The sequence below is a fragment of the Eleutherodactylus coqui genome, chromosome 7, assembly GCF_035609145.1.
Source record: "Eleutherodactylus coqui strain aEleCoq1 chromosome 7, aEleCoq1.hap1, whole genome shotgun sequence".
Classification (NCBI taxonomy): domain Eukaryota; kingdom Metazoa; phylum Chordata; class Amphibia; order Anura; family Eleutherodactylidae; genus Eleutherodactylus; species Eleutherodactylus coqui.
The window spans coordinates 52,253,804-52,277,512 of record NC_089843.1 but is presented as its reverse complement, the minus strand read 5'-3'; the positions used below and the strand labels follow the sequence as shown (position 1 = coordinate 52,277,512).

Here is a 23,709-nt window from a genome sequence, read left to right as displayed (position 1 = left end):
CCAGCGGTATGCCCCCTGATGCCCACCAGCAGTAGCCCCCCCCCCCCCCCCGGCTGCCCCTGGTATCGCACTAGAGGTACGCTCCCCGCCCGTACACCAGCGGTAGGCCTCCCTCTGCTGCCCCCCTATTTACTTCTGCAGGAACTACAAGTCCCAGCCTGACTACCAGCAACTGGAGGCCACATATCTCAAGTTGCTGGTAGTCCGGCTGGGACTTGTAGTTTCTGCAGAAGTACTACATTTTGGACTATAAGCCTGGTATAAACTGAATGTTTTCCAGCAGCTGCACATTCCAGGGCATGAGTCAATCCGAGGGCTGGAAATAACCCGCTCCTCCAGAACTCTGCAGCCGGGAGCATTGCTTCCTCTACACAGTCCAAGGAGCTGGGACCGACACACAGGAAGTCATTAACACTACCTGCTGCACGCAGCGCTGACACACCGGGCCCGTACCTAGTGTAGTCACAGTTAGTATATGAGGAAATTACCTTCCAAGCAATTACTTATAGCATTTCTATGGTGTGGGAGGAAACCAGAGTCCTCAGAGGAAGCCCACATAAACACAAGATGTGAAGCTAGGACCTCAGCACTGCAAGGCAACAGAGCAAACCACTGAGCCACCGTGCTGCCCCAACTTCTGGTTCTCTAAGGGCTTATTCACACTGGGGATTTTCACATCTGTTTGCTGTCAAGGTTTGCAACTGCTAAGCAATGCTATAAAAAAAAAAGCGGGTGACAGAGGTATGAAAAAAAGGGGGCGCACACAATGCATAAGTGGCAACAGGCATAAACACGATAAAATCCGGTCCCTTATATTGAACATGCTCATCTACATAAGCTCATACAGCAAGATATGTCTGAGGAAGCCTCCAATCCAGGGGCGTAACGTGGGTTTTAAGTCCATCAAAGTGGAATCCATCTTGGACTTTATTAGACATCTATGTGTCAATGTTTTTGGTGCCTACCCACTAGCCATATTTTTCTTGCGATGCAAGAGCGATGATGATACCAGTGATTTTTAATGGTTTCATACTCATTTGCGGTTTTTATTCAGTCTCGCAGCGCAGAGAATCGCAGCAGCGTCGGCCCCATTAAAAACATAAGGAGTACATCGCGGACTTCTGCCACAGCTGTGACAGCTATGGCAGAGGATTCCCGCGAGGATAAAGGAATCCTCTGTGACAGCTGTGGCAGAAGTCCATGATGCTATCCCATTGCTTTCAATAGGGTCGACACTGCTGCAGACCCATTGAAAGCAGTGGGTTGCAGGCAACCCCCGAAGCGATGATTTTTGGAGAAGGGCTTAAAATATAAGCGCTCCACTGAAAAATCAGCCCTAGCTATAAAAAAAACAAAAACAAAACAATTATACTCACCTAGAAGAGCCATCTGGCTCTTCTCTCGGACATGGCAGTCTGTTTCTGTGTTCTGGAGGAAGGGGATGGAAAAATCCCCACCCCCAGAAAGCTCTGGTCTCATTGGCTGAGCACTCAGCCAATCACAGGCAGCGCTCAGCCATTGAATGACGGCTGAGCACTGCCTGTGATTCGTCACAGCGCTCAGCCAATCACAGGCAGCGCTCAGCCATTGAATGACAGCTGAGCACTGCCTGTGATTCGTCACAGCGCTCAGCCAATCTATGAATGGCTGAGCGCTGCCTGTGATTGGCTGTTTGGATTGTATTAAGCCCCAAGTCTTATTTTAATCTCTAATTAATAAACATTAATTATAATAACTGTGAAGGGGCGGTATCATTTAAGCAAAAACAGACGCATTAAAAACGGAAGCGGATTGTGAACGCCGTCACGCCTGCGGATGTAAAGACGGTTTCCGTTCACTGGCAGCAAGTAGAGGGTTGGTAAAAAGTGAGAGATTCGAACACAAAGTAGTAGAAGTTCTCATTACACAACAACGGGGGATCAGATGCGACAAAACCAACTATAGGAGGAGACAGCGAAGCACGCGTCCGGGGACAAAGTCGCTCATTAAAGGGGTTGTCCCGCGAAACAAAGTGGGTCTATACACTTCTGTATGGCCATATTAATGCACTTTGTAATGTACATTGTGCATTAATTATGAGCCATACAGAAGTTATCAGAAATTATTCACTTACCTGTTCCGTTGCTGGCGTCCTCGTTTCCATGGAGCCGACTAATTTTCGGCGTCTAATGGCCAAATTAGCCGCGCTTGCGCAGTCCGGGTCTTCTTCTTTTCTGAATGGGGCCGCTCGTGCCGGAGAGCGGCTCCGTGTAGCTCCGCCCCGTCACGTGCCGATTCCAGCCAATCAGGAGGCTGGAATCGGCAATGGACCGCACAGAAGCCCTGCGGTCTACCGAGGGAGAAGATCCCCGCGGCCATCTTCAACCGGTAAGTAAGAAGTCACCGGAGCGCGGGGATTCAGGTAAGCGCTGTGCGGGTTTTTTTTAAGTCCCTGCATCGGGGTTGTCTTTAAGGCCTGGGTCATGTGACATAAACATAACAATCGCCACCGCATACAGATTGGTCGCAAGTCCCAATACTGGGTCGTATCAACAGATGACCTGCACGGCCTACATACAATTCTCGTTCTGTAAAGCGGCGCAGGAATATTCGTCATCCGTAATACCTACCGCCATCAAACCTACCAACCACGCCTCCGTTTCCATAAAAAGCGGCACAGCCAAATGTAATCAACGCTCTGCGCCAATTCCTTACACCCGCGTTCGCCAACAGCAGGTCGGACCAGCCACACAGACCGCTTCCTTACGGATAATCGTATTCTATAAACAGCAGGAGGGGTTTTACAAAAATGGCGCAAGTTAAGGAAAGGTAAGTAATGAAAACACCAAGGCATGCCCCCATGTCACCCCCCAGCCCTGGTAGGGGTGCCCCCAGCACACACAACGCCCCCTGCAGAGGACACACAACATGACACACCTTTAAAGTTGGATACTCCTGAACCTTCAGAGCCATTGAGAGCTGAGCAGCTGATTCCTGGACCGCCATCTTGGACTGAGAGGATGGGGGGAGGGGCTGACAACACTGGCAGAACGCTACATGCCCACAGTCCTGGGCACCATGGGGAATAAGTAGCAGCCAGAGAGGTGGCACTAAAGGGCAAAGATAAGCGTAAAGAAAAATCGGTCAGGGCGGGCGCAGGAAAACGAACTGTTCAACTTGACAGCTCAGCAGCAAAACAATTAATGCCCCAGCGCCTGCTCCTGCGGCTCGTCCCACTTCTAGCCACGCCCACCCAGCTCTTTACTGACCGACGTTCTCCGTAGCCAATGGCTGATTCCTAGTGAGGCCTTACCACTGTCCAATCGGAGACGCCGCTGTCTAACACTCCAGGTAAACTCCGTGACGTAACAATGAAAGTGGGAGTGGCAGATAAAAGAACAGCTGACAGCCAAAAGGGTTCTGTGGAGGAATTTCTCTCTACCAATAGCAGGCACCGATAGTTCTAAACGGCCCGCCCCACTGGCTTTTGTGAGAGAGAGTAGGCGGGATTAAATATCATATTGACAGGTAGATGGACGAATGGGAGCGCTCGGGGCCGTGGGTGACAGCCAATGATAGTGTTCGCTGTTTATTGTGTGTGACTAAACAATTTCGCTATAGAAAGATAAGCGGGCGGGCGAAAAAAATAAAATGTTGGCTTTATTTTGGGGCCATTTGGCTAGTATTTGTGTGCTGTTATATCCGGGCCGTGATTGTTATTATGGAGGGTGGGAGAAATAACTGACTGAGAAGGAAACGGAGCAATGACAAAACAGTTACTCTAGGGGAATTCCTTCTGTTTTCCTCTGGTGAGATCTGGGAAAGCTGGGTGATAGACAATGTAGCATGAATCGCAGCCCTAAATGGGGCCACCCAACTTTCCCTGACCTGAAAGGCAAACTGGGCCAGTCACGCAGCCGTAGGGGTCAGTAATCTAGGAAAGATGGATGAAAACCCGCGTAACCGCGTATAGGTGGCGCCATTCTGAATTGGAGGTGCCAGGGAACAAATAGAACTAAGAAAGTGCTGAATAACCTCTTTATTGTGGCTGTTTCGGCAGAAACGCGCTCAGAATCATATATATTACATGCCGTGTATTCGGCAGCTGCAGACGGGCGTATTTACACGCGCAATACGCAGAGAATCGCGCCCATTTGTCTCAATGGGTTCATTCACGTTCCCCTTTTTTTCCGTGCGTGGAAAAAATAGGACCTGCTGTATTTTTGTGTGCATTAATTGGCGCACCAAGGCATTGAAGTCTATGGGAGGTGCGCGAATGCACAATACACTGCGCAAATGAGTAAAAAAGGGAACACAGCTGGACCTCGTTGGGCAAAATAGCCTTTTAAGGCACGGCGGGGAGTATTCCATGCAACAGTGCGCAAAAATATAGTACTGATACCTTGTGCACGGCGCAAATGCTGTCTGAAAGAGCCCTTAGGCCGGCTTCACGCGGACACATTTGGGAACGCACGATTTGCGTGCGCACTGCGCAGTGAATAGAACCCACTGATTTCAATGAGTTTGTTCACATGTGCGTATTTTGCGTGCGCGTTTTTGCCAACGCAAAAACAGATGCTCTATCTCTCCGTGCATTTGCAGACCAAAGGTCCCTATAGAAGTCGATGGGGGGTGCGCAAATGTGCGCAGAATACACAAGGATGGAACACATCTTAAACCAATTAGCCATTGCAATCGGTTTTTTTGTTCGCCGTGTGCAAATGAACATGCCTTGTGGACGGAAAAGGTACAGTAGAAAACGCCGATATGTGTACAAAAAAGCCTTGTACATAGTGCAAATATGTTGCGCTGAGGCATACGCAAAAACGCAGACGCCCGTTTGAGGGAACCCTTATAGTCCGGAACTACGTTCACAGTGTTTTAGGCTTCAGAGCTGAAATCTCCCTGCTGGCTGCTTGCTCTGGCGAACTGCCTTTGGGCAGCCTGTAAGGCACTGCGCACTGTAATGTAAGGCTAACTTCAGTCCCATATCGCGCTCGCCAACATGTGATTTCCCCGCAGATTTTTATATCACAACCACCGCGCATCATTTAGGGGAGGTAGAGATCCTCCGCCGCGGCTGACAGGGAAACATAGACGTTCGCGTGCACCTAGCATGTGGGCGATGCTGCAGTCGGTCCCATTGAAAACAATGGGCGATGAAGGGGCATGCGCAAAAATAGGGCATGCTGCGATTTTTTTCCCCCCAGCTTCACACAGGTAACATTCCCGCGTTGCGAGATGCACAAATCTGATGACTTTGAACCCCATTTCAAATGGTGCGAAGTGGCAAAAAAAATCACAGCATGCCTATCGATGGGCGTGCTATCACATCGCCTACAGCATTCATTGCGGCTGGCGGCCGCATTACACCGCGTGCTAGGTGCACGCGAGTGTGATGGGAGGACCCTCTTTAAAAAAAATGGGAGACAGCTGTGGCGCAGATCGCAGAGTGTCAGGATCACCATATCCCCGAAGTGAGGCGAGGCGGTTTTGATATAAAAACGTCTCTCATCCGCAGGGAAAATCGCATGTTGGCGGGCGCGAAATCGGCTGTGATTCTTGGGCCAATATCGCACTCGGCTGTGTGAAATGAGCCTAATAGGGCCGTCAACATGCTGAATTCTGGAGCTTCTGGGGGGTATTATGCCATATACGCCATACGCTAATAATAAGGCCGTATTTACACGGGCGATTCAGCAGGACGCCCCAAACACGTGCGTGGAAAGAACTCAATATTTTTAGCGGGTTCATTTACATGAGCGATTTTTAGCTTCCACTGATATCTCTCCATATCACGGACATCATGGTGAAATCTTTCACCCTGCCCTTCACTATAGGAGTTTAAGAAATGAACTTTTAGGCCTGCTTCACACGGGCGATACGGCATCACCGCGAGAAAATCGCATCGATATCGCATTGCTGGTCCGTGCAATATCGCTGCGTCTTCTCGCAGCAATACCGCGATTTTGTAACACTACAAAGTCGCATGACTTTGTAGCACCTTATGCGAGGATTTTTTTTTGGGGGGGGGGGGGTTTGAAATATAAGCCCTACCCTGAAAATATACCCTAACTGCAGAAAAAAAAAGCATACATTACCTAGAAGTGCTGTACAGAGCTTCACTGCAGCTTCTACCCGGGTTCCGGCACTTGTCTTCTTCATCTCTTCTGGCCGAGGATTGAAAATCCCCGCCTCCTGGAAGCGCTGACTGTGATTGGCTGATGCTTAGCCAGTCAGAGCCAGTGCTCGATGAATGGTTTGATTGGCTAAGCGTCAGCCAATCTCAGCCAGTGCTTCGAGGAGGCGGGGATTTTCAAAACCGCGACTAGAAGAGATGAAGGAGAATAGTGTCGGGGACCTGGGAAAGAAAATGCGGCCGGGCTGACAGCGCTTCTTAGATAATGTATGTGGGGTTTTTTTCTGCTTCTGGGGCTTTGGTTAGGGCTTTTACAGCAGGACTTCCTACTGTCATAGTTGCATCGCACCGCATGAAAATCACGTCTTTGTGCGATGCGATGCAACAGGCAGGAAGGCTCCATAGGGAAACATGGGCTTCTCATACATGCGATTTGTAGCAACGCAACAAAATTGTGCGACTTTGTCGCCCGTGTGAAGGAGGCCTTAATCTCACCTTGTATCCTTGAACTTTAAACGCAACCAACATATATTATATAATGGTTTTGTAGAGAGGGTCTTTGGTAGAGATGAGCGAGCATACTCATTAAGGACAAATACTCAAGGGAGTATCGTCCTTTTCAAGTATCTGCCTGCTCGTCCGCAAAGATTCGGGTGCCGGCGGGGGTGAGCGGTGGGTTGCGGGAGTGAGCAGGGAGGAGCGGGGAGGGAGAAAAAGAGACAGATCCCCCCACCCCTCTCCCCCCTCCCCCCACTCTCCCCGACCGCCCCCCGCCGGCACCCGAATCTTTGCAGACGAGCAGGCAGATACTCGAAAAGGACGATACTCGCTCGAGTATTTGTCCTCAACGAGTATGCTCGCTCATCTCTGGTCTTAAGTAATCCCCAAAAACTTGTACACTACGTCCTTGAAAGAGTCCCAGGCATTTTTTTTTCTTTTTCACCCATTGTTTCTAAAAAGCAGGGATCAGATGAGAGTTTTCGTATGTCGGGGCCAGTAAAAAGTCCCTCTTTCAACTTGGGTTCAGACAGTTTTGGGAACTTGGAACACAGATATATAAAACATTCCACATCTTTTGGCAGTGATTCAACACACTGCTTCATAAGCCCTGACTTAATGTGAAGAGGTGGTAAAAATATCTTTTCAGGTGGAACCAAGGTAGTATTAATGACTTTTTGTTCACTGGGGGTTAAGGCGCTGCGCACGTCAACGGTAGTTTGTGGTTGGCTGGCTGACTTGGCGGAGGGGGGAGAGAGAGAGAAAGAGAAACAGGAAGAAAAAAAAAAGCTCGGCAACCGGCGGGTCCCATACAAAAATGGTTGAGTCTCCCATTGAAGTCAATGGGGTTTGTTACTGGAATAGAGCTCTCGAATTTTACAAAAAGCTCGACTCCAATAACGAGGACCCGAGAATTTTGGTGCTCGCTCAACTCTAATCATAGTTCACTTCATGAGCCCTCGAACATCACTACAAAAAACAAGATTTCCCTCTTTGGAGAAAAACTGAGTGAGTTCCTTCTCTCGGTATCTGTACCAAGAAAATGATGTTCCAGGTGACAGCAGGTTGTTATTGTTTAGTCTTGACCCTAGCAATTCAGCTGCTTGTTTGGAAAGGCCTAAGTCTCTAACTAGGTCATTGAGCTCACTCTGAGCGAAAGATTAGGGTCCCACATCAACAGAAAAATCTGAGCTAGATTCGTCCTGCGGAGGTAATGTGTCTTTGTCCTACAAATCACTTGGGATACTACTGGAAGGTGGGTGTGGAATTAGGATTTCAGAGCTTTGAGGCAATGGATGAATAGCTGAATTAAGGTTTGGGTAGTATATTTTCTTTTTATTTTTTGTACTAAAGCCTTTTACATCTACCGAACAGAAATAGCAGTCAGTAGTGTGATTTTGCTGTTCATGTCACATCATAGGAATGCCAAAAACAAAAGTTTTTCTTGCCCTTAAACGACAAATGAAGATCTTCCTCGCACCTTCTGCACACCTTGTGACGAACCCATGGTTTGTCTTGATCTCCAAGTTTCATATTGAAGTAAGCAAAATACACTTTCTTCACTAAATCACTTATGTTTCTTTGTTGACTTGTAATGGTGTATTCACCACAAATAAAACAAAAGTTGCCCGAAGAAATAACACAGCCTCTTGGAGCCATAATACAGACCTAAAAACAAGAGCACAGTCACGTTTGAATGCAGCATGTAAACTGAGTGTGGCTTATACAACAAGATCCTGAACTAATTTAGCATGTTTAAACATGATCAAATCTAACAGCAGTGTACACTCATTCCTAAAATCCCAGAGAACATGTCAAAACATGCTCAACCCAATCGGTAAGATTCCTAACCTTTCACTTCGAACAAAATAAACCTGTTAGGGCATGATCAGCTGAGCTTTCTCACACAGCCAAACCCACCCTACCATCCCCTTTCCAACCCCTTTCACTGCCACCCCACCCCCCAATTCTTCTCATTTTCTCTTTGCATTATTTTTGAGTATCAGTCTTATAAATATTAAATGAAAGTAAGAAATTATTATTGGATAGGATTCTAGGTTAAAGGAAAATTCACGCTTAACTAAACTAAAAACATGAGTTTTGCAAAAAAAAACACTGGACGCGATAGCATTTTTTGAGTGTTTTTCCAGGTTTCAGTGAGTAAAAATCTATAAGAAACAGTAAAAAAAATCCTATGCAGTTTTTTGGTCACAGACCTATATATAGTGCCAACATATTCCATAGCGCTTTACAAATTATGATGTACGTGTTCAGACATCACATACCGTATTAAAGGGGTTAGCCCAAAACCTAGCGTTATTCTGTATCCCCAGGATATGGGATAACTTTATGATCAGTGGGAGTCCCATGTCCCTCCTACTCCTTACTGCAGGCGTACTGCGCCCCACGCAGTGAGGGGGAGACTGAATGGAGTGGCAGTTGTGCATGCGCGGTTCTGCTCCATACTCCTTTAATGAGGCTGCCGGAGAAAGCAGAGTACAAGCGCTTGGCAATTTCCATCAGCCCCAGTGAAATGAATGGAGCAGCATCCACGCATGCCCAGCCAGTGCTCAGTCTGACGTCACTGAGGGTAGCAGACACAACCCCTCAGATATGAGAAGATGGGAACAGTGAACCCTCATTCTCAAGATTGGTGGGGGTCTAAGCAGTGAGACCCCCATGATAATAAAGTTATCCGATATTCTGTGCATGCATCAGGGACTGGAAGATGGGGGAGGAGTTGGGCTGTGCAAGTGGCACTTGGTTTTTCTCTGCTGTCCTGAGTTTCTGGGGCAGGGGGCACAGAGCATGCGCTATTACTTTATGGGGCCACAGAGTGGGCACTATTACTTTTTTGGGACACATGGTACTGTTATTTTTGGGGGCACAGAGGGGCACTATGATTTTCGGGGGCACAGAGTTATTATATTTTGTATGCAAATGTTGTTGCCAGTATTTGTAGGGAAGTTGCGGCTGACACTAAAATGGGCATTATGGCTGATGCTATTTATAGGGGCACTGTTCGGCACTGTTACTATTTGGGGGCATTATTACTATATGGGGCACAGAGGGGCACTATGATTTTGGGGGGCACAGAGTTATTATATTTTGTATGCAAATTTTGTACGCAGTATCTGTAGGGAAGTTGCGGCTGACACTGTAAAATAGGCATTATGGCTATTGCTATTGATGGGGATATCATGAATGACACTGTTCATTGTATTCTATAGTCCTGGCAGCAGAACCACTTTTTAGGGGTCATTCATGTTATTTCATCAGTGATACCTATTTGTAAGAGGGTCAGTTATTCTGTGTGTGGCCCTTGGCTTTGATAGGGTACCCCACTCAAGGATGATTCAGTAAAGCAGGCATCCAAAATGCAATGGAACAAAACTTTACTCTGGCAGGGGTATAAAGCATAATAATTGGAAACAGTATCATGCAGCTTGACGGTTACAGTCCCAACTGGGTACACAGTTTGGTGGTTACAGTCTCTTTCAGGTGCACAACTTGGCAGTTACAGTCTCTATTGGGCACACAGTTTGTTGGTTACAGTCTCTATCGGGAAAACAACTTGGTGGCTGCATTCTCTATTGGGCTCATAACTTGGTAGCTACAGTCTCTGTTAAGCTCACATAGCAACTTACAGCACTTAGTAAATGTGGGGCTACTGTAAGCTTGGCACTCACTCAGTCTCTGGTCTTTCGTCACACTTACAGACTTGCTTTCGCGGTACAGGAACATGCAAGATGTGGTCCAAAACCACTTGCCGGATACACGGGGCCTTCTCCAGTCACAGAGCACAATCTCCAGGAGATCCAGTAATACAACAGTCCGATTCAGGATGAAAAGATGGAACAAAAAGAAGAAAAATGAGTGGAGCTTCCCTGTGATTTATGGAAGAGTCCTATATGGGTGCAGGACTCCACTGTAGAAAGCTTTAAGTGGGTTGAAGTATCAGAAGGTGCTGTTTATTACCCTCCCCCAAGCTGGGTACTCATTTTACTGATCTCGGAAGGATTAGTCTACCTTGAGCCGGCTACCTGAACAATGCGGGGATTGAACTCACAACATTCAGGTCATGAGCGAGAGCTTAGGACTGCTTTTCTGTTACCTTAGCATTCTGCGCCACACAAATTTTGTTTCCATAATTGGCGATAATAAACTTTACATTACTTTTAACTGTGCCTCTCACACACAATGCACGAAATGTGCGCACAAATCAAATCGCAGCATGCACTATCTTGGCATGCACACCAAGAAATGGGGGATTGTCGGTACATAGCAAGTAAGCAATGCATTCCGTATTGTGCGTGCTCCCACGCGGGAGATACGCCGGTGGTGTGCAAATAAAAAGCGCTTGTGTGATATAGCCCTAAGGCATGTGTTCTAGTGAGTTTATGCTGCAGCCACTTACATGTTCAGAGCGAAGTTCTGCAGCAGCTGGGTCATTCCGTGTCAGTTCAACCGACGCTCCCGGTCGACCATCTCAGATTTCAATGAAACTTTGCACAAAGATAGACCCTGACCCTAAACGAAGATAGCCAGAATATTAGGCTTCAAAGTGCTTTGGTTCACGAGCTACAGGTCTTTATCTAGGGGGTTGTCATGTGATTACAGCGAGCAACCTGAAAAAAGGGGCGATTTCAATCCATTGCCAAGCCAGTTCCAATGACTCTAGAGCAATGAAACTTCACACACTAGGAGAACTTTTGGTGCTGAATCCAGCTAAGCTCCTCAGACTGCCACTCTTATCATCATTCTGCCACCATTGCATGTCAAAGTGGCTGAAAAATTCTATCGCGCAAAATAAAACTCATATTTTAAGCAGTAATAACTCCTAATCAATGCAATCCAACTCAGCTATGAATTTATCAATGTGTACTCCATAGAAATGGTTCTCATTATTCCCATTATGGACCCAAAAGGATGCATAGCTCTTAAAGGGGTTGTCCCGAGGCAGCAAGTGGGTCTATACACTTCTGTATGGCCATAATAATGCACTTTGTAATGTACATTGTGCATTAATTATGAGCCATACAGAAGTTATAAAAAGTTTTTCACTTACCTGCTCCGTTGCTGGCGTCCTCGTCTCCATGGTTGCCGTCTAATTTTCGCCGTCTAATGGCCAAATTAGACGCGCTTGCGCAGTCCGGGTCTTCTTATCTTCTCAATAGGGCTCCGTGTAGCTCCGCCCCGTCACGTGCCGATTCCAGCCAATCAGGAGGCTGGAATCGGCAATGGACCGCACAGAAGCCCTGCGGTCCACGGAGGGAGAAGATGCCGGCGGCCATCTTCACCGGGTAAGTAAGAAGTCACCGGAGCGCGGGGATTCAGGTAAGCGCTGTCCGGTGATCTTTTTTAACCCCTGCATCGGGGTTGTCTCGCGCCGAACGGGGGGGGGGGGGGGGGTTTGAAAAAAAAAAAAACAACCGTTTCGGCGCGGGACAACCCCTTTAAGATACAATGAGTCAAAAATGGCAAAAAACATTTTTATGCAAATTTTTACCTTTTTTCAGAGGCAAAAATCGGAATGTACTCCATTTGTTTTTTTGCTCTATTTGAAAGAGAATTTTTTGCTCTACAAGATTTGATGTTTTTCATTTTGTTCCCAGACCTTCTAGATGGGAAATTTTTGTTTTGCGTTTTGTCATTAAGCTGCTTCATAGGATCTGTTAATCAGCCGGCATGCTACAGCTTGACATGGCATCCTGCAGTTGCGCTTCCTTTCTGCTCATTTTTCACGTCATCTTTGCTGGTGCACAATCAGTCACTTGTAAACTATAGTTATTACACAAATGCTAGCCTTAGATAATCTTAGTATCCAATATGGATAGAGTGCTAAATAAGCTCAGTGATCACTGTAATATACCACAATCATTATGCAACACTCAATGATATTCTGACCATCTTAGGCCAAAGCTTGTGGCTCACCTGAACTCGCCATGCAATTTTTGATCACATAAGTTTCTTGAGCACAAAAAGTTGTCTCATTCCAAAAATAATTTACCTTTTCATGATTTCTAAACTAATTATACATCCATGCAAAACTTACACTTATTTTATTATTTGACCTCCACGAGTGCATAGGACCTTCACAGGCATTAATATTTTCCCATCTAGAAGGTCTGGGAACAAAATGAAAAACATCGAATCTTGTAGAGCAAAAAATTCTCTTTCAAATAGAACAAAAAAAAAATAAAACAAATGGAGTACATTCCGATTTTTGCCTCTGAAAAAAGGTAAAAATTTGCAAAAAAGTGTTTTTTGCCATTTTTGACTCCTTGTATCTTAAGAGCTATGCATCCTTTTGGGTCCATAATGTGAATAATGAGAAACATTTCTATGGAGTACACATTGATAAATTCAGAGCTGAGTTGGATTGCATTGATTATGAGTTATTACTGCTTAAAATATGAGTTTTATTTTGCGCGATAGAATTTTTCAGCTACTTTGACATGCAATGGTGGCAGAATGATGATAAGAGTGGCAGTCTGAGGAGCTTAGCTGGATTCAGCACCAAAAGTTCTCCTAGTGTGTGAAGTTTCATTGCTCTAGAGTCATTGGAACTGGCTTGGCAATGGATTGAAATCGCCACTTTTTTCAGGTTGCGCGCTGTAATCACATGACAACCCCCTAGATTAAGACCTGTAGGCTGTAATCACATGACAACCCCCTAGATTAAGACCTGTAGCTCGTGACCCAAAGCACTTTGAAGCCTGATATTCTGGCTATCTTAGTTTAGGGTCAGGTTCTATCTTTGTGCAAAGTTTCATTGAAATCTGAGATGGTCGACCGGGAGCGTTGGTTGAACTGACACGGAATGACCCAGCTCTGCGATGTATATTATAAATAATATTTGATGGTCCCGTTGGTCTGTTAGTGCTGAGGATGCCTCCCTGCGGGTTTTACCCTAGTCTTACGTTCTTTTTAGTAGCGTGGTGGAATATGTTTATGTTCAGGTTGTTGTTTTGCTTTGTGTGTCTTTGGATGGATTTTATATACCTTTCTCGGAAACGTAATAAAAGGAATAAGATGCTATACATTGTAAAGGGTATTAGTTTCTGCATACTAGTCGTCAGCGGGTGCTCCTGGTCTATATACGGTTGTGGAGATCCTCAGCGACGTCTAATATTCTTATGATTGACGGAAGAGCATGCATTTTATCTATGCCATGATAAGGTGAACGCCCGTTGTAAATATCATCACGCCCCTATTGTACCCTGGTGCACGTACAATGTATAATATTCCTATACTGAGACAGCTCTGCCGCTGCAGCTGCTTGCTGTAAGAACTAAGAGCCATCTGGTTAGACATGCCGCTCCCGCGTGTCCTTGTCCTCGCGTTGTCTATTTTACTCAATTGCTGTTCTGTTCCTGTGTTACAAGTCTATCTTTATGAAACGCGACACTACGATGTGAAACCTTGTGTTCATGCAACGCTACCATGTATCAGGCATCTACCTGTGTTACTTAAAGGGGTATTCCACAAAATGGACATTTTTTTTGATTTTCACCAATACACTGGTTGAGCAGGAGGAGGGGTTAGTACAATTAGAACTGACAGCTAATCAGGCTATAAATGGCATAGTAAAATAAAATAATCAATCTTGTTATTTGTGTAGCGCCAACTTATTTTGCAGGGCTTTCAGGTAATTTATTTACTAACCCCCACCAAGCTGGGTACTCATTTTACCAACCTTGGAAGGATGGAAGGCTATGTCAACCTTGATCTGGCTACCTGAACCATGTGGGGATTGAACTTGCAATCTTTAGGTCATAAGAGAGAGCTTAGAACAGCATTTCTGCTGCCTTAGCATTCTGCACCACACAGGGCTCTATAGTAGATACAAACAATAACCACAACCAAATGAAATGTATGGCAACAAATGCAAGAAGTCTGATCAGTAAAGTGGGTGACCTTGCAGCAACAATGTCCGAAGAAAACTACGATATAGTAGGAATAATAGAAACATGGCTTGATGATAAATGCCACCGGGTGGTGAACTTACAGGGTTACAATCTCTTCAGTGTTACGGACAGAAAATGTGGACCCACTGTGCCAACTAACCGGTTTGGCTTTGGGCTAAACCTAAGGGCTAAATTTAAGGGCATTGTCCTGATGGTTCCCCGGTATTCATCCATTAATCCCTGAACAGGGAAACTGAGCAGGCCGCTACCTCCTCGAGTAGTCCCGGTGTGGATGGCAGCTGATCCACGGCGGCCAGAGCCATAAGTGCAAAGCTTTGTGAACAGTCTGAGCAATGAACAGGAGCTGGTCTGGTTTCGGGACAGGCAGAGTGCAAACGGAAACTAGGTAAGAGTCCAGAAATCAAGGCAGATGCTGAAGTCCGGAGCAGAAGTCCTTTGCTGAGTGACAAACAAACACACATCAATACTCGGGCAAGGAGGAAGATCTCCAGCTCAGCTAAATAGGAGGGTAATAGCCAATTACCCTACAGATAGTCTGAGAGCACTGGGGAGGATTAATTCCTGCAGTGCTGATGGAAAGTTAACAGCTAAAGGCTATTCATACAGGAGGAGCAGAGAGATGCCTGCGTCTGCCCTGAATAGCAATCTTAGCTGGGTAGTCGGCCCAACATGCAGAAGAAATCGTGGGAACCAGAAAGAAGGGGGGTGTCAATATGTTAAATCCTACTTAATGCTGAGGCTATGAGAAGATATAAGTGTAGGAGATGAACGCGTGGAATATCCGTGGGTAGAAATACAGGGAGGGGAAAATTACAAAATCCTGATAGGGGTTTTCTTTAGGCCACCAAAAATAACAGAAGAAACTTGAAACTTATTACTAAGATGTCTATAGGAGATGCAAAAGCTTATGAGAGCACCAGCAGGTACCATTTGAAGGAACTGCGCCTGCATTCCCTTCTGGGAGCGTAGGGAAGGCCCCTTCGTATGCGTAAGGTGGGGATCCCTGTAAAGGCTTTTTGCAGCAGGGTGAAGGTAAAGAAGCCGAATGAAAACCATGGCCAAAATAGGAAGTGGAGAGGGGTCTGGACAGAAGGCTACGACTGCAGATGGCAGAAGGTCCAAGTGTAAAGGCCTGCTGAAACAGGTGAAAGTTAGATCCTGGTGGAGTGGCGCAGATTTAGAAAGGTGCAGCAGAGAGTGGCGGTAAACAGAGCGCAGACTGCAGAGTGTGGAACGGACCTTTAAAAATACTGGTCTGTTCAGTGAGTCAGAGAGCGACGGTCCGCTTTCAGCCAGAGGATACACACCACACCTAGGGAAAAAAATTGAACTTCAAAGTGCCAGAGTAGAAACTGCAGAGCAAGCTAAAGTCGAAGTCCAAGAGAACCCATAAGTTGGAGTGCCACCACCACAATGGCATGTGTAACTAATTGAATATTATCCCCGAACCAGGGAGGTCCCCCTCAGGACTACAGCAGACATTAGAGACTGGATGATAAGCCCGTGCAGTTCGGTATTCTTATTGATACAACGTTACAAGTTTTAGTGTCTTCTTATGGAATGATTCTATGTATATGTCGCAGCTGGTGGTGGTGCTACACAGGATTCAGGGTATGATGCAGCAGATGGAGTTACCCAAACTTTACAATATTTATTGGTAGACTAATAAATAGAAATAAACAATAATATCACAGTTACACAATTAAACCTTTTTTCTTAGAATTACATGTCACTAACTATGGCTAACTAGATGCACAATAGGAAATAAATCTGCATGAAGAATATCAATAAGACTCGACTATTATTAGCTCCTATTCACACAATGTTTGGTTATGAAATATATGGCACAGTGATACAGCTTACCCTTAGGGGTTAATATTCCAGTACAGTATCTTAGAAAAGCTCGTTCTCATATTAATATACACTGTACCTTTAAATAACTCAGTCCATAACCCAGGTTTGAGCACCAGAAACTTGTACAATGTTAGTGTCTGCAATATGAGCCCTATCTCCTATAGCAGGTCTGCTCACATATTGTCTTTAACCCTTCCATTGGTGTGCACCTATTGTCAGTTTGAGGCTAGCCTCACTTACAGTATGTTGCGTGGACGTATTCACCTCAACTGACCTAGACTAGTCCAGGGTCAGGAGCGCTCCTCCACCATGATTTCTGTAGATCCTTGTCACCATCTAGGACAGAAAAAACTAGTTCTCTCTCTCTTGGCTCCAGACACCAGGCAGTCTCTAGTACTGTCCTCTCTCAGCAGCTCCAGCAGCTTCCCCTCACAGGAAACAGCTCCTAAGCACTCCCAGTCCCAGCTTCACATAGGACTTGGCATAGATCTATGCATTTTGTGTATGGCCATTCAAATGAGCATACAATGGTGATCAGCCACTTCAGAGGAAATGTGTAGCCTGACCCGGCTTCCACAATAGAGAAGCCGGACCTGTATTGCCCCGCTGGCTTCCAATCAAGCATTTGCCTTTGTGAAACAACCCCTTTAAGATCTATTCACATGGTATCATGTTTTTTGAACAGATCCCAATACATTTTGATAGATCCCTTTAAATTCTAATCCGATCAGTCTGGTTTCTATTGAGGATCTAAAGCTTTTGGACAGCAAGAATACCCTGTTTCCCTGAAAATAAGACATACCCTGAAAATAAGACATAGCATAATTTTCCAGAATTTTTGAGGATGCAAAATGATTTTTCAGGCTTTTTGAGAATGCTTGAAATATAAGCCCTACTACAAAATTAAGCCCTGCTAACAGTTAATGAAAAGAGTCAATTTAAATAGTGTCCAGGCAGCTATACATGTAAAAAAGTTAAACCTTTTTGAACAAAAATTAATATAAGACACTGTCTTATTTTTGGGGAAACATGGTAGCTCCGTAGTCTCTGCTACTCAGAAAGTAAGTAACACAAATGTGAAGAGAGCCTTAGGGTCCGTTCAAAGAGGTTTCCATTACTTTTTGATGGCTATAATAGTAGCAGCAGCCTGCAGACCCCAAGCTCTGTGAACATTGTTGTAAGGAAGGAGTTTGGAAGGGTCATTATTTTTTTTACGTGGTGCACATCCCTACAGGCTTCTCTATAAGTAGAAAACATAAAGAGGGACATAACCAGGCAGTACAAGTGTATTTCATGTCCCAATTACCTCTGTGGTTAAATATGAAGCTAATGTGTTATTATGGACTACAGCAGAGGAAGGCTTCATGAAAACTTGCATGGATAAGGCTTTTCAAGGTGCTTCAGTACAAATATTTGGAGGTATGTGATATATTCCCTCATCTCCTTACCCTAGTGAAAGTAACATGTTCCCAAAATAATGGAGCTTATTTACCCCATCACCAAGTTTTCTGCTACTAGCACGCTCTGACATTTTTCCAAGAAAACACACTCTGTAGTACTTTAATTTTAACCCTTTGCAAAACAATTTTGGATTCAGGGTTTCCTAGGGGGCGTTCTCTTTCTGCCATTATACAATGACACCATCTGCTGGCTAGAGACAGTACTGCGGTATGGGACATACTGGAGAGGTCCCAGACAACAGAGTGGCCAGTAATCTACAGTAAGAATACCCTGCCGGACGTCTTCCGACATCTGAGCTGTACAGCCTTTCAATCAGAATGTCTTTAGACGTCAGACAGTGGATTGGAAAGGGTTAAAGGGCTTCCCTGGGACTAAGGGCCGGTAAAGTTTAGGAGCAGTTCAGAGACCAATTAAACTGTCATAGAACTGTACGTAATCCAGACTACAACTAACGAAGGCCTACTACTTCCATGTACTCGGAAAAAACAAGATTTCACACTTTGTATTCGGTAATCACAGTGTTAGCAACAAACGAGATAAGATAAATTGACCTTCAACACAGTCTATTAGGACAGTAATCCCCGACTAATGCTGCATTTAGACGATACTATCATCGTTTAAAAAAAAAATCGATTAAACAAGCGAAAGTGAGCGATAGTCTTCAGTCTAAACGCGTGCCAACGACTGCAGACGAACAACAACCGTTCGCTTCTCATTCGTTGTTCAGTTTCTGCAGGCATCATCGTTAGCTCGTTTGCTTATCGTTTGGTTTAAACAGCAATCGTTCAGTCCCTGCATCTGTTTATACAGTATCTGAACAATTCTCATTTAAACGAGCCAACGATGTATTGTTCGTTTGTTCAAACGAGAATTGGCACGTCTAATATGCATAATTTGTAAATAGCATAAATACACCACCCGCGGATACTCGCGTCCAATAGTTCTGGGGCCAATTCCTGTAAAAGTCACCCTCACAATTCTCTGCTAAGTATTCGAGCCTTCTTACAATTACCAAAGTCCCAAAGAATAGTGTTCGTCTTGCCACACTGGTAGCAGTTATGCTTAGTCCCTAAAAAGTTGCTATTGGTGTGCACACTGTTCAGTTTTTAATGAGGCTGGCCTCACTTACAACACAATGCTGCCAAAATGCTGAATGTCTTTGGGTGGTTCTTGATTCATTTTTATCAGTAGTGCAATTCCAAACTCTCTCTTTTGCGGCTCATTGCTCCTGAATTGGCAGGCTTTAGCTACTTCTGTGGCGACTCCTCAGCAGATCCAGGCCGCCTCCAGTAGGGGAATTAGGGGTCCTAGTTTTCCTGCAGCAGCTCTTGTTTCTCAGCCTGTCATCTTGCATTGTCCCTGAAGGCTATCGTTCGTGAATGTCATTTCTCTCACACAGCAGCCCTGCTCCCAGTAAGTCTCTACAACTTTCCACATGGCACAGCATAAATTTCCCCTTTTTAACACTCTGGACCTTTTTGCTGAGGATGGAGACTCTTTGCAGCACTTCCTAGCTCTGCGACTTTTTAGGTGCTATGTGTGCCTTTTTCTTCTGCTGTGCTCTTAGAGTATACTCCACTGATACAACTGCCGGGGCACTACTGCCATGTAGAGGGGTGCACTGAGCATCGCTGTGCCTCTACAGTTAATCTCACGTTGTTTTTTTTTGGAGGGGGGGACTTGTGGTCCGCTGATGAGTAGTGACAGTCACTTACCCAAGAATCTCAAATCCTGACGACTGCTACACTGAACACCAATGTTGTACCGCAACATTGGGCATTCTGGGCAGCATAGCATTAGCATTCAGTGTAGTGGTCACGAAATGGACCAGTAGTCAGCCAGCATCAGAGGTTTTCTTCTTCAATAGAGTGCCATAACTATGCAACTTCCCCTCAAAACTGCTTTTTCAATTGTTTTTGGTAGAAGATAAACTTTATTGTGGTCATGATGATTTATCTGATAAGAATGTGCAGGAGACGATAGATAAGAGCTTAAAAGTAAGCCAGTAGGTCCGGCCTCACTTACGGGTCTCCTACTGAGACTCAGTCTGCAGATTCCATATAGAGTGATATGTAGAAGCTGCAGAAGACAAAACGCTAAATTTTAATTAAACCCTTTAATGATCCCTAGGCCAAAATACATACATTTAAGTAAAAAAGAAAGCCTCCCAAAGGTGTCCATAGCCTTTAACTACAATATCAGACACAACCAATAGAGAGGTGTGGCACTGTTTCTGAGTAAGCAGCCATGATTTTTTAATGTTGAACAAGCCTTTAAATATTGATGGCTTACATTTGGGAACTGTAGATTTTATATGCTCTTTAGGAGGGCGAACAGGGGCGTAACTATAGAGGATGCAGGGGATGCGGTTGCACCCGGGCCCAGGAGCCTTAGGGGGCCCATAAGGCCTCTCTTCCCCATATAGGGAGCCCAGTACTATGAATAAAGCATTATAGTTGGGGGCCCTGTTACAGGTTTTGCATTAGGGCCCGGGAGCTTCAAGTTACGCCTCTGAGGGCGAATATACCCGAAATGTATAGAATTCTTATAAGGGACGGATACAGACAAAGTTTTTCCATCATTTCCATTTTTTTCTACCTTTCACTGTTCATACTAAATAACCTATTGAATTCATTCTTCTGACTCCTGTGGTTTTTATCTGCTGCATGCATGAGGAACTCCATTATAATACTAAATAGATTTATTGTATTTCTCTTTTAGAGAACTTTTTAAAATTATTTTTATCCCATTTACTGGCATATGCCGATACATTATCCTGTGTGCCATTGTTAGAGGCTGTTGCTAGGGAAACACTTAAAGTGTTCTAACAACAAACTGTTTGTTAAGGCTGTAATCACCAGTGCCATTTGGTTAGTGAAAAACTGACTGTTTTTCATGCAAATTTTTGATGCTTTTTTCGTGGTTTTTTCTTGTGCGTTTTTTTCTGCTATGCACTTCCTGGCTCAAACTTGGGCTTTCGGTCCAAGAGAAAGTTGTATGTGGGAATTAACCCATTGAAATAAATGGATTCTTTTCCTGTGCGAGTTCAGTCCATCTCGGAATTTGACAGAACCCACATGGGAAAAATTGCACGTGGGAATATAGCCTAATGGCCGTTCAACATGTGCAGATCAGTCACACTAGCGTCCAAATCTTTGTTGTTGGTAGCTTATCTCTCTGTGTAAACAGTGGATGTGCTGCTAACAGTAAGGCTGGGTTCACACAGGGCGGATTTGCCGCGGAAATTTCGTGCGGAATTTTGTCGCGGCAAATCCGCCTGCAGCCGCTAATCTCGGGATTAGCCAGCCATGTGAACGATATTTCTCAGAAATCTCATCCACACGGGACGGACAATCCGCTGCGGTAAACCAGGCAGAAACCGTGGCTGCGGCGACCGCAGCTGCGGCTTTGCCGAATGCAGCATGTCTATTTATTTTTTCTTTCCGCTGCGGCCACGCTCTCCTCTATGGGAGCGCCGGCCGCAGCGGAAGAGCGAGCGGCCGGGCTGCTTCAAAGCCACCGCGGGTTTTTCCGCGGCGGTTCTCCCGGCGGAAATCTCGCGGTTTTTGCTGCGGCCAAACCGCGGGATTTCCGGCGGGAATCCGCCCCGTGTGACCCCAGCCTAAGGCCTCCTGTCCACGGCCCCCGGAAAATGCAGTGAACCCTTTCCATAGACTTACTATTGAAAGTACAGCCCGCTATCCACAAGCGGAGAATCATAGTGATTCTCTGCTTGCTGGATTTATATCGCAGCATGCTGTGATTTGCCGCGATTCTCCGCAGTGAGCCTAGTTCTAGTGCTGTATTTATGATTTGTGATTTGTTCTGGTGCTGTATTTATCTATAGAGGTTAATTCTGGTGCTCTATTTCTGTTATGAGCTGGGTTCTGTTGTGGTATTTATGTTATGAGCATGCTTCTAGTGCTTTTAATGTTATGATCTTGGTTCTGGTGCCACATTTATGTTATGTGCTTTGTTTCAGTGTTGTATGCATGTACAGAGGGTGGTTCTAGTACTGTATTTATGTTAGGAGCTGAAATCTGGTGTTGTATTTTTTATGAGCTCGGTTCTGGTGCTGTATGTATGGTATAAGTTTGGATCTAGTGCTCTATTTATGTTATGAGTTTCGGTTTATGTTATGAGCATGGTTCTGGTGCTGTATTATGTTATGAGCTTGGTTTTAGTGCCACATTTATGTTATTTGCTTTGTTCTGGTGCTGTATACTTATGTATGAAGGTTGCTTCTGGCAGTATATTTATTTTATGAACTTCAGTCTGGTGCTGTATTTATGCTATGAGATTGGTTCTGGTGCTGTATGAATGTTATAAACTTTGGTCTGGTACTGAAATTTTGCTATGAGCTTGGCTCTGGTGCTATATTTGTGTTATGAGCATGGTTCTAGTGCTGCATTTATGTTATGTGCTTCGGACTAGTGTTGTATTTATGTTTTAAGCTTTGAACTGGTGTTGTATTTATGTTATGACCTTGGTTCTGGTGCTGCATTTATGTTATGTGCTTTGTTCTGGTGCTGTATTTATGTTATGACCTTGGTTCAGGTGATGCATTTGAGTTAGGAGTGGAGTTCTGGTGTTGTGTTTATGTTATGAGGTTGGTTCTGGTAGTGAATGCATTTTATTAGTTTGGCTCTGGTGCTGTGTTTATGTTATGAGCTTGGTTCCAGTGCTGTATTTCTGTTAGAAACTTTGGTCTGGTACTGAATTTATGTTACGAGCTTTGCTCTAGTGCTGTATTTATGTTATGAGCTTTGGTCTGGTGTTGTATTTATGTTATGAGCATGGTCCTGATGTTATATTTATGTTATGAGCATGGTCCTGGTGTTGTATTTATGTTATGAGCATGGTGCTGGTGTTGTATTTATGTTACGAGCGTGGTTCTGGTGCTGTATTTATGTTATGAGGTTCGGTCTGGTGTTGTATTTATGTTACGAGCATGATTCTGGTGCTGTATTTATGTTATGAGGTTCGGTCTGGTGCTGTATTTATGTTATGAGCTTTGGTCTGGTGTTGTATTTATGTTACGAGCATGGTTCTGGTGCTGTATTTATGTTATGAGGTTCGGTCTGGTGCTGTATTTATGTTATGAGCTTTGGTCTGGTGTTGTATTAATGTACGAGCTTGGTTCTGGTGCTGTATTTATGTTATGAGGTTCGGTCTGGTGCTGTATTTATGTTATGAGCTTTGGTCTGGTGTTGTATTTATGTTACGAGCATGGTTCTGGTGCTGTATTTATGTTATGAGGTTCGGTCTGGTGCTGTATTTATGTTATGAGCTTTGGTCTGGTGTTGTATTAATGTACGAGCTTGGTTCTGGTGCTGTATTTATGTTATGAGGTTCGGTCTGGTGCTGTATTTATGTTATGAGTATGGTTCTGGTGCTGTATTTATGTTACGAGCTTGGTTCTAGTACAGTATTTATTCATTGAGTTGTTCTGGTGTGGGTATGCTGCTATCAGAATACAGACAGACTGCCTATCACTGCAATATATGCCATTTTTTTCTTATGGCTGGGGTTGGTGGAGGATTCTGCACAAAGTGCTTTCTAACCTGAGGCTAGCAATGATTGTTGATGGCATCTCAATAGGAATCTATTGAGAAACATCTGATATATTTAGTTTTGTCAGCGTCGGCTGCTGCATGCCCTCTTTGCTTTGTGCTGCCCACATACTTTACACTGCAGTTTTGCTTTTTCAGAATGGTTGCTATATTGATGATATCCAACAAAGTAAGGATAGAAAGGTTATAAGATAAACCACCAGAACAAAAACAACCACAGATACAGTACACCAACGAGCCTCAATAGGGAGGGCCGAGCGGTGGGAATAGCCTG

At 44.8% G+C, this 23,709-nt stretch overlaps 1 protein-coding gene across 1 annotated transcript in view; it reads right to left on the bottom strand.

Moving 5' to 3' along the window:
- The window catches only part of MAEA (macrophage erythroblast attacher, E3 ubiquitin ligase), a 61,826-nt gene extending 58,605 nt beyond the window's left edge, over window positions 1–3,221 (bottom strand). Inside the window, exon 1 of the mRNA XM_066573008.1 lies at window positions 2,917–3,221. Within this exon, the coding sequence (XP_066429105.1) occupies window positions 2,917–2,985 (69 nt within the window). The 5' untranslated portion in view covers window positions 2,986–3,221. The remainder of the gene's footprint in view (window positions 1–2,916) is intronic.
- Between the last annotated feature and the right edge of the window lie 20,488 nt (window positions 3,222–23,709).